Source organism: Tyto alba, unplaced genomic scaffold (assembly GCF_018691265.1).
Source record: "Tyto alba isolate M040663 unplaced genomic scaffold, T.alba_DEE_v4.0 Super-Scaffold_23, whole genome shotgun sequence".
Taxonomy (NCBI): domain Eukaryota; kingdom Metazoa; phylum Chordata; class Aves; order Strigiformes; family Tytonidae; genus Tyto; species Tyto alba.
The window spans coordinates 11,984,977-12,003,159 of NW_024881297.1; the positions used below are offsets into that span (position 1 = coordinate 11,984,977).

The 18,183-nt window shown below is 43.0% G+C and overlaps 1 protein-coding gene across 1 annotated transcript in view; it reads left to right on the forward strand.

The window, feature by feature from the left end:
• The first annotated feature begins 11,544 nt into the window (after window positions 1-11,544).
• TBC1D9 (TBC1 domain family member 9) overlaps window positions 11,545-18,183 on the forward strand; it is a 56,368-nt gene continuing 49,729 nt past the window's right edge. Inside the window, exon 1 of the mRNA XM_042796772.1 lies at window positions 11,545-12,027. Within this exon, the coding sequence (XP_042652706.1) occupies window positions 11,901-12,027 (127 nt within the window). The 5' untranslated portion in view covers window positions 11,545-11,900. The remainder of the gene's footprint in view (window positions 12,028-18,183) is intronic.

The following is an 18,183-nucleotide window of genomic DNA, read 5'->3' on the forward strand; positions in this document are numbered from 1 at the left end:
CCCTCCGTGTCCTGCCCATGCGCAAGGGCACAGGGAGCAGGGAGGGAGCACGGCCAGAGCACCAGACACAAACTGGCCAGTGAAATATTCCATATCATGGAACGCCATGCTCACTATATAGAGGAGGGGTGGTTGGGAAGGAGCTCTCTCTCTCTCGCTTCCGGGATTGCGATTGTGGGATCTTGGTATCTCGGGGTCGCTGGCCGGGAACGGGCTGGGTATTGGTTAGTGGGTGGTGAGCAATCACGCTGGACATTGCCTGTTTATATATTTCTTTTTGTTTTCCCCCTATCATCGTTATTGTTCTCGTTTTATTGCCATTATTAAACTGTTCTTATCTCAGCCTGCGAGTCTCCCTTCACCCCTCTAATTCCCTCCCCCATTCCCAGGTGGGGAGGGGGAAGGGAGGGTGATTAGCTGCGGGGGTTGGTTGCCCACCAGGCCCAAACCACAACAGTAGCAAAGACTAAAGCTGTGCCAGTTAGAACAAAAAGACAGATATTAGCCCTTTAATTGGATATTACCTTAAAATGAGAGCTTTACTTTTACCTTGGAGGTACCTCAGCTGTATCAGTATCATACGTGGCTCAGAAGTCTCACAATTCTTCCTTTCTTACATCTGAACTTTGACCCTCCTGTTTGTCTCAGTTTTCTGAGACATCTAAAACTGCAAGTTTGTCCAAAATGTTGCAATTCAGGACAGTTGGAAATTCTGTCATGGGAATGTGACCATACCATGAATACTGACAAATTCCTTTAAAAATAAAATTAGCAAATGGTTTACTAGATACTGACTGACAGCCTTTATTATTGGCAAATGCATCTTATACATTACCTATAAATACATGCATATAGATTAATAAAATGTGTATATATATATATTTACAAATGTCTCATTATTTCAGTGTTGTTTTTTTCCTTTGCATAAGTTATTACAATTTTTATGAGCTCAAAATTCTTGCCACAAACAGGCCTGTTTGTGGGGTCAATCCCCCCAAATTGTAATGTGTAAAATTAAGGTTTAAATCAATAGGTAGGTTTTACAGGCAGCTTAACTTGCAGTGGCAAGCAAGGTGGCAGTTCAGCTGAGAGTACCTATCATCTATACTAGATTTCTGAAAGCGTTAAAAACAGATTTGGGTATGTGTAGTAGAAAGCACAGGCATGATCGTCTCCACTACAGCAGATTTTATTTCTGTGATGTCCTAAAGGCCTTCTCTAACACAAATTTCCACCCCAAAAAAATTATAAATAAAGCTCTTCATACAGAAACATACTTCTTCCTGACTACTGATTTCAAGCATCTCTCTGATAGGTCGCTCACTAAGCTATAGTAAGAATGTACTGGGTTTTTTAGAACAAAAACAATTTTTAAACTTCTGACATATTTAACAGATAGAAGCTTCACTTCTGATCGAGATCAACTTTTAGATATCCTTTCTACTATATCAGGGTAAGTGAGAAGAGTAAAAAATATATCAGAATTACTTTAACAAAACTAAACAAATCACTACAAATGCTGTTGTCAAGACCAGACCATATTGGACATAACAGTCCATGTGAATTGCAAATCAAATGAACAGCAAAATAATTGTTATAAATGACTGAAGAATTTTTTTTAATTATTTCTGAGGGGCAGTTTATTCTTACCGGTACCTACTGGTCCCTTATTCCCCTCACTCCAAATTCTTCTCCTACAGCTCCATCAGCACAGGGACTACAGAGCAGCTCCTTCCGTAGGAGCCATTAACACAAGACATAACCACGAGCAAACACATGAAGTAGTTGCCCAGCCCACCTCAGCAATTTCTTCTGGGGGGAGGGAGGCTGTGAGTTGTATTCTGCAACATACCATTAGTTTTGCATTTTTATTTTCAAATGACCAGCTTCTGTATTTTATCATAACTTGTGCAATGAAACGTGTATGCTGGTAATGAGTTCCTTGGCCAGCAGGGAGCTGTGCAGAAATTGCATCTACTGTGTTGGTTTCTACATTAATTTGGGTAGACACCTTTACTTGAGCTGTTCACTATGGATGTATCGTAATACCAAAATAAACTGCCACTCTCTTCTGCCTGCAGGGAGAAGAGATGGTTGGAAGAAAGTAAAGAGGATCCCAGTAAAGAGATACCAAGTGTCACAGACTGGGACGAGAGAGGTGAGACTGACCAGACTGAACAAAGAGGCTGAGGGGTGAGTGGTGACTGGGCCCCCTCCCTAACGCTCTCGGACACGTGGTAACGGCCGGCTGGAGTGACCTCTGCAACTCCAGGCAGCTCAGGAGCTAGGCACCCGTGCTAAGTTGCTGAAGCAACATGCCTGTGGCCAGGCATATTTCAACTGATTTCCCTCCAGCTACCGCCTTGGAGGGAGGCAGGTTGAATCCAGTCACTGAATGGAGATGGGGTAGGTCTGAACTTCAAGTGAAGGGGGGCAGTTGGGTTGGTTGGTTTGTTTTGAGAGGAATCAGAGTAGGCCTCCTATGCTTCTTCATAGAATTGTCTCATACCTTTTCTCTTCCTGTGGTAATCAAAGACTTTTTATTTCACTCCACCTAGGTTTCTTCTTCCAAATTTTCTAAGAATGAGAGATTTATTAAGAGTCCAGTTGGCATCCCATTGTCTTACACTGAGTACCACCTCACCCCAAAGTTATAGGCATGCATTTCAAAGCCTTCTTTGGCCACTCCTTTCTGGTGAACACTGAAATGTATGTTTTCTTTTTTGATCTACAAAGCCATTAGTAATAAAAGCAATAAAAACTTGCATGTTTTCTTATTCTTTTAGATTTCAGAGAGCTAAACACACAATGTCATCTTGTAAGCCCATGGTTATATGTAGGCAACAGTGCTCTAAGAAACTGAAAAGTATCTCAACGTTATCCAGGTCAGTGTTTCTTTGTATGGTATGTTCAGGACTTTAGCAAAAACCAATCCATGCATCGATTTTGTGAGGCTATGTGGATTAACTGCTATGGCAAACCTGGCCTCCTGGGTTACACCAAGTACAATGACATTATTTCCAGGGGATTTTAACATGTTCATCTGGAACTGACGTGATGTTTTCAAAGAATGTCAGCTCTTCAGATTTCAGTATCTTAACTCATCATGGTGTTGCCTATGTTAATTTCAATAATCAGGCAAGTAACTGGTAAACAGTTTACCAATCATTTAGATGTCAAATCAAGCATATTTTATCAGCATCAGGAGCCATCTAGTTCCCTTAAGAACATATACCAGAAATGTTTAAGTACCAATTCAGATACCAGCTGCCACATAATATATTTTTAAGCATTTAGTCACACAAAGCAAGATTCCTCCTTGATATATCTTCACTGATTTACTGGAGTTGTTTTAGGAATTCAGTGTATGCCACATATCTATATATTTTGTGCGTAAGTAGAGGACATCTCAGAGACACTCAAAAAGAAAGACAAAAATAAGGTAAAATGAAACAAAAATACACTGCATAATAATTTGTGAAATACTTAAGGTAGTGATTATTCAACTATACCTTATTTGCCTTGACTGTTTTTTTAAAAAGGGCCCTGGTAAGATCATCAAGGAGTTTAATCTAAAAATGATGCCCCCGGTTTGACCCACATTCCAAAGACTGTTGTACATGTGGCACTGCACCGGAAGTAAGTATCAAAGATAATTGTTTTTCCAAAGAGCCCATTCAACAAAAGAAATATTAGTAGAACCCAGAGCACAGATTTATATTAACATTTTATAAAAAAAAAAAAAAAAAAACCAAAACAAAACACACAAAACCAGCAAAAAAAACCCCGGAAATAAACAAAACTCCACCTCCCTTTACAGTCTCTCTCTGAACAGACACATCCTCACCCACAAATTATGTTGCCGTCTCTATGCCAGCACTTGCCAAATCAACATCTTTGTCAACTCCCGCCATAATCACATTGGATTATTTGGTAAAAGGTAAGGGATATCACAATTAAACAGAAGAATTGCAGTTATTATAATACATTACTGTGACTCTTATTTATTAATTGAGTTTGTAAGCCAAACCAGGGGGGGAAATTCTGTATTCTGCTCCATGATGTCTCCCTGCCCAGTTACGCTTTGGAGATCTCTGAGCCAGTTTCCAGGTTTCTGGTTTCATCAACCAGAAATGTTGCTGGAGACCCCAGACTAACAGTGAGGAAAGCACTAGAGTAAACTAACTCCAAATTAAATTAATTCTGTAAATCATTCAATACACAAATGAGTAAACAGACAGACCAATATCCTGGTTTTACCCTGTGTGTCCATAGATTTAATGTAGGTTTGTTCCTCATCTTTGATGGAATGTTGCTTCTCTAAATAATTTCAAATCAGATGTGCACTCTATTTTAGCATAACAGATAACAAAAACAATGCATAGAAAAGCAAGGATCGTCATCAGAAGGTAAACAAAATGTATTCTGAATTTAAGGATAAACAAACCTAACCAGTTTTTGAATGGGCAGAGTTAATTAAGTCTTATGACACACAGTAAAGTATTTAAATTCAAGTTCTTAGCATAAGTAATTAAGAAGAGGTTCTGGGGTAAGTAATTACTGAGTATTAACACTCTTAAAGCCAAATTAAGTCCAGCATTTCTCTGTTGTCCAACATAATTTATGTTGTCTCTCAAGAAATCTACCACCTCCAACTGGCTCAAATTATTAATTACAAGAGCATGCAAGGAAACCATCAAACTCTTTAAAAAAAACCTTATTCCTTGCCAGTGTTTTTCTTCAGACTTCCTCATCCCTGCCATGCTGAAGAAGCAGTGCCAGGGAAGCTGCCTGCTGAACTGGTTCAGTGACTTCTCATCTGCCTGACTGCTGGGGGCTCCTGACCTGCTGGCAGGAAGGTGCGAGATGAAGTTGGCTCGCTGAGTCTGAGAAAAAGGGGCAGATAGTGCTGTTACAAGATGCATACCTCCCTTTTTTCCTAGCATCTGGCTGAAGTATCATAACAGTGCCTTTTTCAGGGCACTGTTGCATTTAAAATATCAGCTGCCATCAAACGTTTGTTGACTTTCCACTTACATTAGCAACATTAGCTCAGTTGTGTGTAGCCTCCTAAGGCATATTCAAAGGGCTGTGGTTTCTTCTCAGTTTTATGATTGTCATCTTTGTTTTGTTGTAGGAAATTTTAATAACTTCTTTGGAGTTTTCATTCTTAAGCTTTTTCTATTTTCATTCCACTGGCAGATAGTAGATGTTGAAATTTTTCTACATTCCTCCTTATACTGATGTAGTTCCCGCATTTAAAAACAATCAGCTTTGTTATTTAGTTAGTTAGACCTAACAAACTATGCACTAGTTACTCTATCACTGAACTTTGTTACAATGACAGAATGATTAATCCGCCACAATGTTAACAAAGAGTTCCAGGATGAGAATATAATTGTATTTTATCTTCAACAGTCATACATGGTCTCATGGAAGTAGGTCCTATCAAACAAAGCTTGTTTCTTTTTTTTTGACAGGGTGAGAGCCGTGGTCAATAGAGATAGCAGAGTTGGTATCATATGCCTGGATTTTGGCAAAGCAATTTTAATTGTAAAGATGGATCATATATGGAATTAACATGATCATAACTGTTGGGTATAAAACAAACCCACAGAGAGATTTCAGAACAGGGGGATAATAGTGAGTGAGATGGTTTGCAGCAGTCCACATGTCTAACATTAATGTTCTGTATGATCAATACTATGCTAAAGGATCTTTAATGACGTTTCTAAATGGCATAGGGATTGTCAAGATAATTAATAGTGATGTAGGGTCACTGCTGCATCAGGACCCAGATCATTCTACTACAGACCAGTACTTATGTCCATAGACCAGATATAAGGCAAAGAGTGCCAGTTATATCCAAAATATGGGTGGCTGCTTTGGAAAGCTCTTCCTGCACAAAGATTTTGGATGAAGTGCTCGATGTATTCCCAGTGCAGTGTTGTGTCAAAAAAGGATGATTCAGACAGAATGCCTCCAAAGTAGCAAAGACCTTGCTTCTGTTAAAACAAAACAAAAATTGGTAAAGCTCTGTTAAAATACTGTGTCCAGTTCTGATACTTACACTTCAGGAATTATTGGAGTTCAAAGGATAGTACAGACATGACAGGAGAGCTGGAAATTGTGAGTCCTACCTGACACACCTCATGAAGCAAGGTAGGCCACAAACAGATGTGTGGGTTGTGGGCAGGCAGCTGCCTTACCTGTGGAGATCCTGGTACACCAACAGTGCTTTATAAAGAGTAAAGTAGTCATTATGATACCGAAGGGTACTTAGATGTCATCTCTTTCTGGAAAGTAGGGAACTGCTTTTTATCAACCTGCAACAAGTTGTCCCTTTGCTATGGGAGACTGGCAGAGCCTCACAAAAGACTGGCCAAAAAAAGCTGTCATTCACAATGAGATAAAAAGTAGTAAGTGGCATATTCTAGAAGAGCTGTCATAATTACAGGGAAGTGCAAAAAATGCATTGCAGAATGTGAAACTGTTTTATTTAACCTTCCTTGGAAATGTAGGTTCGTCATCCAGACTGAAAGCTTGCAGTCAGTTCGTTTGTCCTGAATCTGACAGCCTTCCCAGGCAATGAAAATGTTCTGGGAAAAGAAAGAGACAACTGGATAGTACCTTTAAAGTTGATGTTTCCTGTCAGATATGCAACCATGAAAGAATTCAGCTGTAACAGATCTCCTGGTGGGTAGGTAGCTTTAGAAAAGCCTCTTGTTGAATATGGGTAAATTAGAGAGTCGCTGTCAAAAGCTCCTGCCAGAGGGCCGGGTGCTCTCCCTGCTGCCTTGCTGCATACCTGTGCCCATCCAAACACCACTCCTCTCTTCCACCTCTGGTGTGCCAAGCTCCAAAACGAACCTCCAGATCTCAGTGAAGATCCACCCTGCTGTTCTGTAGGTACCTGGGAGAAATTCCGGACGTTTCCCTTCTAAGAATCACCACATTGATAGGAACAGAATGCCCTGCTGCTAGCCCCTTATTTTGAAACCACCTTTCTCTCAAGCTAAATTAATGCAGAAGCCAATAAATGTTTTAATTTATGGCATATAGGACAGGCAAGAAAGATTACAGAAAGGAAAATGGTAAAAAAAAATTATAAAATAAAGATTTAGATTTGTTCATCTGCAAAGCAGCAAATCCAAAAATCTTCTGTCAGCATCCTTTTAACAAGGTGCAGATGCTTATCTGGCCTATGCAGTTAGGGCACGCTTTGTCCTCTCAGACTGTTTTCACACTGGTAAATATGTCCCACCTCTTGCTGCAAACTCCTGGGGTTTGTTTGGGATTCTTTCCGATTCGTTCTCACTCCTTGACCTTGAAATATTTTGTTTCCAGATTCCCCCGGGAGACATTTTGACATTGTCCTCCTGGGGTAGTAAATGATATTTCTGGTGGCCTGGTACAAAATAGCTGCCTCAATCCTACAGAAGTTAATTCTTTCCTATCAGGCAGGTCGTGTTCCAATTTGGAGTAAGGACTTGACACGCATCAAATCTTATGCTTCATACAAAATGTACATCTTACAGCAGGTACTTGACACAGACAGTACTCATGTATGCAACCAATCCATTAATGGCTTCTGAGACTAGACCCAAGGAGTATAAAATTATTCTGGGATGATAAAGGGCTCGAGAGTGACTAACCCTGGTCTTGCCTTTGGAGGATACGGTGATCCCAGCAGGGAAGTGGGGAGTTGCAGTTAGCAGGTGTGGTGATTTGATTACTTTTACTCACAGACTTGCTGGATGACCCAAAGCAAGAATGGCTTTGTATGATTCAGTTTGCTCAGATGTAAAAGTGCTCATAATACGTACTTGCAGGAGCATGATAAAAGTGCCATTATTTTTGAATGCTTTGAGTTGCTTCAATACGAAGTGTTATGGCCATATAAACATTAAGGTTTGTGGCACTTGAGTTAACCAAGCACTAAGAAATCTCAGATAATTTTTTCCCCTACTTTCTGTTTCATCCCACATCACACCTAAAGCAATGTCCTCCAGTCTTGTACAGCTTTAGTACTGCTTTAGTACTATTTATAAAATAAAACACTTCTCACAAAAAGCTGAACACCCACCTCTTCATGTACAAATAAGGTATTGATTTATAACAGTTGAAACCTCTAAGCTTCTAGATCATAGAAGCGTAGAATGGTTTGGGTTAGAAGGGACCTTAAAGACCACCCAGCTCCACCCCCCTGCCCCGGGCAGGGCCCCCTTCCCCCAGCCCAGGGTGCTCCCAGCCCCGTCCAACCTGGCCTTGAACCCTTCCAGGGAGGGGGCACCCACAGCTGCTCTGGGCACCCTGGGCCACCCTCGTAGGGAAGAATTTCTTCCTTATATTTCATTTAAATCTACCCTCTTTCAGTTTAAACCCCTCGTCCTATCCCCACACCCCCAACAAAGAGTCCCTCCCCACCTTTCCTGCCCCCCCTTTAAGCCCTGGGAGGCTGCTCCAAGGTCTCCCCGGAGTCTTCTCTTCTCCAGGCTGAACACCCCCAACTCTCTCAGCCTGGCCTCCCAGGGGAGCTGCTCCAGCCCCCTCATCATCTTTGTGTCCCTCCTCTGGACCTGCTTGAGCAGCTCCGTGTCCTTCTGATGCTGGGGGTCCCACAGCTGGACACACACCATGCAGACGACGATGGCTAGGTGTTTCTCCATGCTAAGCAAGTTCTCATGTAAGACCTATACAGCTATTGTTCCAACCTGAACAATGTGTGCACTTCTCAAAGATAATTTTTGACATCCTGATATTTTACCTTTGCTCCTAGTCTACTGAATGGCTGTCCTGAACCACTCACAAATGTTAGTTGGCTGCATCTAAAAAAGAGGTCCATTGTAAGAAGGTCTTCTGGGAAATAAATGGTAAAAAGCCTGCTTTATTTAATCTTTTTCCTGTCTGAGTACTGTTATTGTCTGCCAGCCTGATGATATTGCACAGAATGGTTGTCCATCTAGAATCATGTTTATTTTCTTCCCTGAGAGGTTTATAGTATAGCAGTATAAGAAATAACTCCTTAGTTTGTATTCATATCTGCTCCTGGCTTCTTCAATGCGTTTTTCAAAATTGAATGGCATATGTTGAAATTTTAAATCAAATGGCACAAAGATCTTTAAGCAGTCCCATTCAGTGTTAAAATCACACTGAGATTCCAACCTGATACAGGTTTTTCAACAAAATATTACTAAATCAGATGGAACAATTATTCCTCTATTTCCATCTCAGATTTTTTTAAAAGCCTATTATAATTCACAGGACTGGCCAGAGGTTCTATATTTTGTTCCCAAACTTCATGATGAAAAAGAAACTTTTGAAACTTCACAAGGGAGCATTAAGATCTGAAAAAATTACACATACACAAGCATTTTACATGACAGATAAAAATGTGTGATGAGCATGCAGGAGAAAATATTTGCATTGGCTTCAACAAAAAGGTCAGCCGTGAGAGCACAACTTTTTAATTACTGAGAAAGCGATGCAGGTTTCCATTTAAAAATGCCTTGATACTATCTACAGCACAGCAGCAAAAAGGCACAATATAGCCTCATTTTGAATGCCATTTACTTGAGTGATGACATCTTACTTCTTTCCAGTTTTATTCAAATGATCTAGAATGCTTAATGGAAAATAAATAGGAAGGATGTTAGAAATTATGCTTTTGGTGTTCTTTATGCCAGTAATATATGTCACCCTACTTGCATCTAAAACTGACTAATTGGCACTAATAAGGCCTGGCAGCTGTTTTCAGTTATGTCATGCTTACAGTTGTGTGTGCATAACTAACTGTGCCCGCCGTTGAAAAGCAAGTCAGGAATGGGAAGCAGGAGAGGCTCCCAGCCTCGGATAATGCTCTCTTCCTTCTTGAGGTCACCTGCATTGTTTACAGGGAAAATTGACTTCATCACCGTCTCTGACTACAGCAGAGTCTCATTTAGTTATTCTTTCCTAAAATGTTGGTATGGCTTTAGTAGTTCTACTACCAGTTGTTGGCACTGATGACATCACAAGTATGTAATGCCATCAGTACTGCTATGACAACACAGGAACATTGAAGAGCCTTTTGTGTGTGACATCCCGCCTTTACCAGAGGAAGGTATTAGGAATTTTTGCCACTACTTTTAGCCAGGCTAGAATTTAACTTTCAGTCTACTTGGCATAAAGGTTTTAACAAGAGCCAGCTTAAAAAAAAAAAAACAAACCAAAAAAAACCAAATAAAAAAAAAAAACAAAAACAAAACAAAAAAAACCATGAAATTTCTTCTCAAAGCTATAAGGAACTTGCTGGTTTGTAATTTTTCTTTAAAAATACTATCCCTAAAAAAACCCTTCCAGTTAAAAGGGTGAGGTCATTTCAACAACACTAAAATTCAAAATAACCGGATTCTGTGATAAATTTGGAAAGAGTGAAGAAGTTCTTCTGCACTCCCATTCAGATTTCAGTCACCCGCCTTGGCAACAATGACGAATATGGCCCGTGGTGCGGTGGGACTGAGAGCAGTACTGTCAATTTTAAAGCATTCATCAGACAGTCACTTCCCTCTCCTGAACTTTTTACCTACGCAGTAACCGCCGCGTGATTGCTACCTCAGACGAAGTCATTAATCCCATGACCGTGTGTCCATCTCCGCAAGATGAGCACTGGGTACCAGCTCCATGCCAGCACCAGTTGATGAAAGGCTGAACTCTGCTGTAAATCAGTGCTCTGTGCATGAAAAGTTTGTGCTTGAAACAGTTTTAAGACTTTATTTGGGGTTTAATTTCCTCTTCTCAACATCTTTAATAAACCAAAGTATCTGATCAGATTGTAACAGTTTTCTGACTAGAGGAAGGTGAGTCCAGTCCTTTCATGACAACTTGGAAATCAAATAGTGTTCAGAGCTGCAAGAGTACAAAACATGTTATCTGCATATACTAGTATACTCCCTGAGTGTGCTCAGCATACCTGCCAAATATACTGGTTTATTTTAGGGCTTTTCAGACCCTCAAAAATTCCCCCCAAATCTTAGGCGACAGGCACTGTGTGGTCTTCAGCAACAGGGGTGAACTTCAAACCCGGCGTTGAGCACAGCAGAGAAGTGGGGGGGGGGGGGGGGGGGGAAGGTCAAGAGGGGCCGTGGCCAGAGGACAACCCCACCGCCTCCTGCGGATGGCCTCCTCCGAAGTCAAGGCCAGAGCGCTCTCTTCAACAACCCAGCCTTACCAACTCCCCTGAGCCACGGGGTGAAAAGGCCAAATCTCCCCAGGCAGGCGGTTTAAAAGGGGACGCGCCCTCCCCACCACCCCCAGTGACCCTGCAGATTAATGCCAGGGGCGAACCGCCAGCCACCGATGGCTGCCGAAGAAGGCAAAGCCGCCTCGGCCCCCCGCAGGCAACGAACCCCAACCCGAACCCCAACCCCCCACCGCCGCCGCCCTCCTGAGGTAAAACGGCCGCCGCTGAGGCAACAACCGCCACCGCCCTCACGCCGCGGCCCCGCCCCCCTTTCTACGGCGCGCGGCGGCTCCGCCCCGCCCCGCCGCGCGCGCAGGTGCGGGGAGCGCGCGTGTTCCCCGGCTTTGTGCTGGGGGCGGGCGGGCTTGCGTGGCGTGGGGCGGCGCGGCTGATGTCCCTGCGGCGGGTGCTGCCGGCCCCCCTACTGCCCCTGGCCGCCCCTCCGCGCCCGGCGGTGGGCGGGTAGGCGGCGGCGGCGGGAGCCCCGCGTGGGGTGGGGGGGGCTATGCGGCGGCCGCCCCTCCGCCCGCCGGTGCCCGCGGGGCTGCGCCCTCCGCCGCGGCGGCCGGGCATGGTGATGGCGGCGGCGGCGTCGTCCTGATGCGGCCGGTGTGTGCGTGAGTGAGTCGCCGCGCCCCGCAGCCGGCCGAGTCCTCGGCCTTTTGTCTGCGGCGGGAGCATGTGGGTGAACCCCGAGGAGGTGCTGCTGGCGAACGCCCTGTGGGTGACGGAGCGGGCCAACCCCTACTTCATCCTCCAGAGGAGGAAGGGGCACGGAGGCGATGGCGGCGGCGGGGGCCTGGCGGGTAAGGGCGGCGGGGGGTCCCGGGGAGGGCGGGGCGGGGCCGCTTTTTGGCGCCGTCTCCATCAGCGGCTCCCCCCGGGGTGACGGGTGGGTCCCCGCGGGAACGGCCCCGGGGTGGGGGGGAGCGACACCCGCGCAGCCACCCGCCGTGGGGCGGTGCGAGGCCGCCGTGGGCCGGCCGGCCTCCCTGCCGCGGCCTCGGCGTGGGGGGGGGGGAAGGCCTGGCTGCCGTTCAGCTGCTCGGCTCTGTGGAACTCGCCGCCGTTCCCCTGAGGATTGCCGAGCGGCGAAGCTTTCTGCGGGCTGGGCACCGGTGTCCGGTGCCCTCCGGCGTCGGGGTGTGACTTGCCCAGGTTCTCGGAGGATGTGCTGTTGGAACCTCTTAACGCGTGGCGTGTAAAAGAAGACCGAGGTGTAATTCACGGACGCGTACCGTCAGGTCGGGTTTGCTTTGGCTTCTCTGTGTTCTTCGGGCTGTCCTTGTAAAATGCGGTCCCTGAAGGCTTTGTTGTTGGCTGCTGGCATCTGGAGACGCTTTTGTAGATGTTTGGGTCATACGCACCTTGGTCTCTATAGTGCCGTGCATGTACATTTGTTGATATCTTTCATCATTTTTAGGAAACATATGCATTGCTATGAAATTGGATACAGAACCCAATGGTGTTACCACCAGTCCTTCTTGAATTGGCAGAAAATCGTCAAACCTGTTTTCTGAAAAGCTGTGATTTCATCTGTACCCATTTGCATTGCGACTGGTTCTTCAGGCTAATCAAAATAAACACAGGGACTACATCTATGTTTGGTTCAAGGTCCTGTGCATATTTACCACAAGATTAAGAGTTTCTTCAGCCTTTGATTGCTCTATGGACTTGCAAACAATTTATATTCCAAACTAATGCACCACTGTAAAGTGTGTTTTCACGTAAGCTCTTGAGATCTTCAGTTATCCTTGGTGGTGTATGTCGATAAACCACCTCATTCTTGTGTGGAATGTGACCAGCAGCCATCCTACATTGGCTGTAGATTTTTTAAACTACTTTTTTTTTTTTTTTTTTTTATCTTTTGAATTATGGACCGTGTTGGCAAATCCATAAAAAGCGTTCTGTATTTAGTGAGAAATTCTTTGCAGACTCGTCTTTTATGTATTACCCCCTGACTTCCTAAGGATTTCTTCCCCTGTCTTACTGTAGGTGGTCTGATAAGGCATTTTCATACCTTTCTGACTTTGTTATCTTTGAATTAGAGATCATTTGAGATACCCAGTCAATTTTCCAAACATCTATTGGTTATTGGGGAAACATTTGAAAAATTCTGAGTTTTCTCTTCAGCTTGTGTGCAGTAGATGTGTATCTAAGCCTTCTTGCAGTTCTGTATATAATAGTGTGATTGATGACACCACTGTACAGATGGAGAGATCTCTTTTAAAGACTTAGTACTGGAGTGGGAGTAGGGTTCATAATAGTGCACTTTTTTTTTTTTTTTTGTGCAGGTCAGACAAACCAATAGCATTTGGTGGGAGTTCAGAATACAGAAAAAGTTCTATCTTTGTTTCTGCATTTTTTTCCCCCCTTGGAATGTAAGTTTTTGTGCTCTGTATCCATTATTTTTGTACGTCAATGCAGTCTGTAGAGTGAGTATGATTTAGAATGAGAAAGTTCTGTGCTTTTTTTGAAAACTGCTTTCCATGTAGCTTTTGTTATTGTCTGTGCGTTGCCTGGAATTACAGCTGCTGTGGCATTGAGGTGGTAGCAACAAGTAGCTAAATGATTTCTGGGGGGTTTGTTTGTTTGTATGGGGAAGGGCTGGAAAAATGTAGTCTTTTTCATTATGTCGCCAGAACCATAACTAAACAGACACCCATTACTAGCATGCAGAAAGTTATTAGTGCTGGCAGTATTTAAAGGGCTGCATGTGAACTTGTCAGACCCTGCCATTTTAGCACATGGGGTTTTGACACTGTGGTCAACAAAAGGTGGGAGAGGAAGAAAGGAAGAAATGTAGAGTGTCCAGGCCACTCCCAGCTTGGTAGGCACATTAATAAGTTGAAGATACAGTTATTTGTTTTTTATGGAAGTACTGGCATTTTACACGGGTTATTCTAGCAGTTGTGTTCTGCACACTGAAGGCCAAGGCAGGTGAAGGAAGCCAGTAGATTGCTCTTGGATGGTAAGACTGAGGTAGTTAAAAGAAGCAAGGTATTGAGGGCTCTAGCTGATCCTGGGGGTTCAGAATAAACAAATATGCTGAAACAGTAAACAGGGTTCATTGTTTGCAATAATGATAACATTCCGGATGACCCCGTGGAAGTTCTGTAGATGATAACAATACAGCTCTCGTGACAGAGGTGGAGGTTATCTGGTTGAAAGTAAAGAAACAAGAAAATAAAAGAACCTTGTGTGGGTTTGGGGGGTTTTGGTTTGTTGTTTGGGGTTTTTTTGTTAGTTTGTTTCTTCCTTAATTGCCTTTTCGGTAGTGACATAATACTGAAATTTGCTCAGATATAATATAAAAAGCTATCCACGCATGAATGTGGTATAAAATTTGGCCTGGTTGCTCTGTGGAAAACCAGATTCTGTGTCCTTGAAGTTGACTAGAAATATTGTATGCATGATTTTTCACTGTGGTGGGAGTGGTCTGAATTTATATATGCCAGAGAGGATGTAAATACAGCTGTCACTTTTTTTGTGATCTAGCTTCTGCTGACTTGTACTCCCTCATTATTGACTCTTGAAGTCATTTGTCTTAAATTGTAGAATGACAATTGACTTTCAAATTGATGAGACTATGGGCTTGATGACATGAGACAGCTTTACTATGTAACTTAAGCAGTGGTTGGAAGCATTGATTCTCTGGCATTGCCCTCCAGTCTAAATTTGCTGGGAAACTCAATGATCTGCAAACTGATCAGGGTTAAGTGTAATGCCCTTCTATCCATCTGTGATCACATCAGACTTCAAAGAACTTTTAGTTGGGGCCGCACTGTAATGTGGTTGTGTTGGCATGGCTGAAGGAAGAGAGAGAGTGCTTTCCTGTGGGTGAGTGGGAGTGAGGGGGGAAGGCTGGGGACAGATGTCTTCAGCCAGCACTGTGTCTGGATTCTGTGACTGAAAATGTGTGTGTGTTGATCAACCTCGAAGTAGCTGCCAGGGTCTCCATGTTACCTGTCCTCCATCACTCACTACAGTCCTGTGGATGGAGGTTACCATCACCAGAGCAAAGTCCTTTTAGGTCTTTTGATACTTCTCAGTCTAAAAGCAAGTAGTTATGTAGCCCTGGAGGGTGGGTGAAAGTAATTCTTGGTGGCTTTACCTTGAAGCAGAAGAGCAGCACTTGTGTTACCTGTTCTCCTGGATTCGCCCAGAGTGCAACAACTCTTTGCTGGAAGAGGAGTATCAGTCACCTTGGAGGAAGGGGTGAAAAATCAGCCCTTTCTGCGCCGACTCTCTCCCCTTGGCCTCGATGTATGTAACTTAGTTGAACAGAGAAAGCCCTCTTATTCAAATATTGTTTTGGACACTGGAAACATTTTCTGCACTTATTTTGTTATTGGATTGTAACAAGTTAGAAACACGATGATCTTCTTCTTAGGTGTTAGGGCAATGCCTAATTAGTGAGTCCCTAGAAGTCGTCTCTGCTAACAAAATGTATCTGATTAATAGTTTACTTAAGAGATACAGCTCTTCTACTAAACAATGTGGATCCATTTTTATCATGAATTAAGGCCTGGACTCTTTTAAATGATTGTGTCTGTGTCAGTACCAGTCACATCAGTGTGACTTTCCTTTGTAAGCATTCCTTAATTAAAGGGTTGTTTGGGTTTTGTTTTCCTTTTTAACAAACGAAAAATGGGAAGGACTTGTAAATTGGATTTTAAATTGGATTTTCATAGTTGCTCTGCAGACATGCATTATCTTGCATCACTGCATTAATCTTCCAGGACAAGACCAAAAAATGTACTTTTCTGCTTTAAAAGTATTTGATGGTTGATGTGCTTTCTCCATAATGAAATTGTTCCATGCCTTGCACATAATGCTGTGCCAGTATTTTGTTTCTGTGTGACCCTCGAGTTTCATCTTCCATTTGTTCACCAACAGGGGAAAAAGTCTTTTCTTTCCTCTTACTAGTTTCCTCAAAGGTGCTGGATGTTTTTAACCCTCTCTCCTTCATACCTATTCTGCTTCCTGCTTGTCAACTCCCTCCCCTGAGCAGCCTGGTAGTTTGACTTCCTTCTCCAGAGAGATCCAGTGTGTTACACGACAACCTGCCTCAGCTGAAGCAGGGACATTTGGAGAAAACATGAATCCAGATCTCTCCCATCATTTGGGCATTGTGCCTTGTATGACTATATTATTTTTACGGATGTGAGGATCTTGAACATGTGATAAAGTTTATAAATAACTAACAGCCTCATGCTTTTGTGTTATTAAGTATATCTTGCATTCTGATGCAACAAATAGGTTTTAAAATGTCTGTAACAGCTTTCTGCTCTACTTTGGTAAGGCTTGCCAAACTGTTTCAAATAAAACAGCGTCACAGGGAATCAGTACCACTAATAGTTGATGGCAATGTGTTCACTTAGAGCTTACAGGAAGAGAGATGGAGGGTGTGGTATGATTATCTTGTGACTGCTGTGCTCCTTTTGCATGTGTATGTTTGTGTGTGAAGTGGAGATGAAATTCTAAGCAATTTTGTTTAGAATATTAGTGTAAGATCTCTTTGAATCCCAAGGCAAATAAATTGTTCTTAGTTCGCAAGAACTGTTTTTAGGAGTGAATTATTTTGCAGATAGGATATTTATGCTTACAGCTGGGACAGTGCATGTGTGAGAAATTCAGTATGAGTTTGTAAGTCCATGAGATGTTGCCAAAGATGATTCAAATGCTTAAACAGAAGGGAGCAGATGGAAATTTGCTGACTTCTGGTGATAAAGAAATTGATGAAGTACTGTCTTTCTCCCCAGATATTTTTGCAGAAGAGGAAAGGCAGAAAGAGATTCTGATCTTGGCTGGCTGATGCAAGCCTTCAATGTCAGATCTAATACAGTTTTGAATACTGTGACAGTACTTGTAACTCAGAACACTTTTCTGCAGCCTTGCTGGACAGCACAATTAGCTCAAATTTAGAGACAAGATTCTATCTTGCTCTCAACCTCTCAATGCAGAGGGTTAAGGAAGAGGTAGCTTGAAAACCTGTTTATACTTAAGATTTAGAAAAGCTTTTGACCAGTATGTCATTTGTCTGATGAAAGGATGGTGCATACTTTAACAAACTTGACACTTCCTCTCCTTGTTGACTCAAGCAGTTAGGATTTTTCATGTCAAACTTGATGCACTTGAGTAGAAAGCATGTGCTTTCTGATACTTGAAATATAGCATTTTTCAAAACGCGTGCAATTAGTGTAATGCACATGAGTGGTCAACCTGTCCATCAGCTTTCCGTGCTTATTTTGGCTCAGGGAGTGGAAACTAGTCTCTTCCACTCCTCTCTGTTGTTTGGTGTTACACCAAATCTGCTCTGGTGCTGCTGAGCTTCTCCTTAGGATCTGCTTTGGGTGTGTTTGCTTCTCCACACTAGTAGGTTCCCACTTCAAGAGGACATGCAGATGCCTAGGGTTGGACTGCTATTTGATTCTCCAGATTGACTCACCAGTCTCTCTGTTGAATTCCCAGATGCTTTCTAGGTGCTTCACTGGGAGGTGTCTCATTTCCTGCCTAATGCTTCTTCCGATCTCCAGTTCTTACAGGCAGTGTTTGCACAGATACAGTGCTTGAGATGTTGCTTGGTGTAGCTCTGGTTTCTGTACCACAATGCTTCATGGTCAAAGACTTTCCTTGATGTTACTTCATCTTTTACACTTTGAGTACTGTGACCCATCACAGCCTCTGTGCTGAGCTGTCATTTGCCATTTTTGCCTTCTGACATAATGTTATTGCTTGGCACATGGAATTCAAGGATGGCTTGCTATTTCTCTTGAGATCTGTTTGTATGAAACCCTGTTGGAAATGTCACACAGCGTCACAGTATAGTAAGCAATAGACATCTAGGCCTCTTAGTAATTTTCTGCATTTTACCAGCATTTGTATTGCTTACAGGGTTTTTGGTATTACTCTCTGGTCCCACACTGAAAGGTATAGAGAAAGTATCACTTCTTCACATC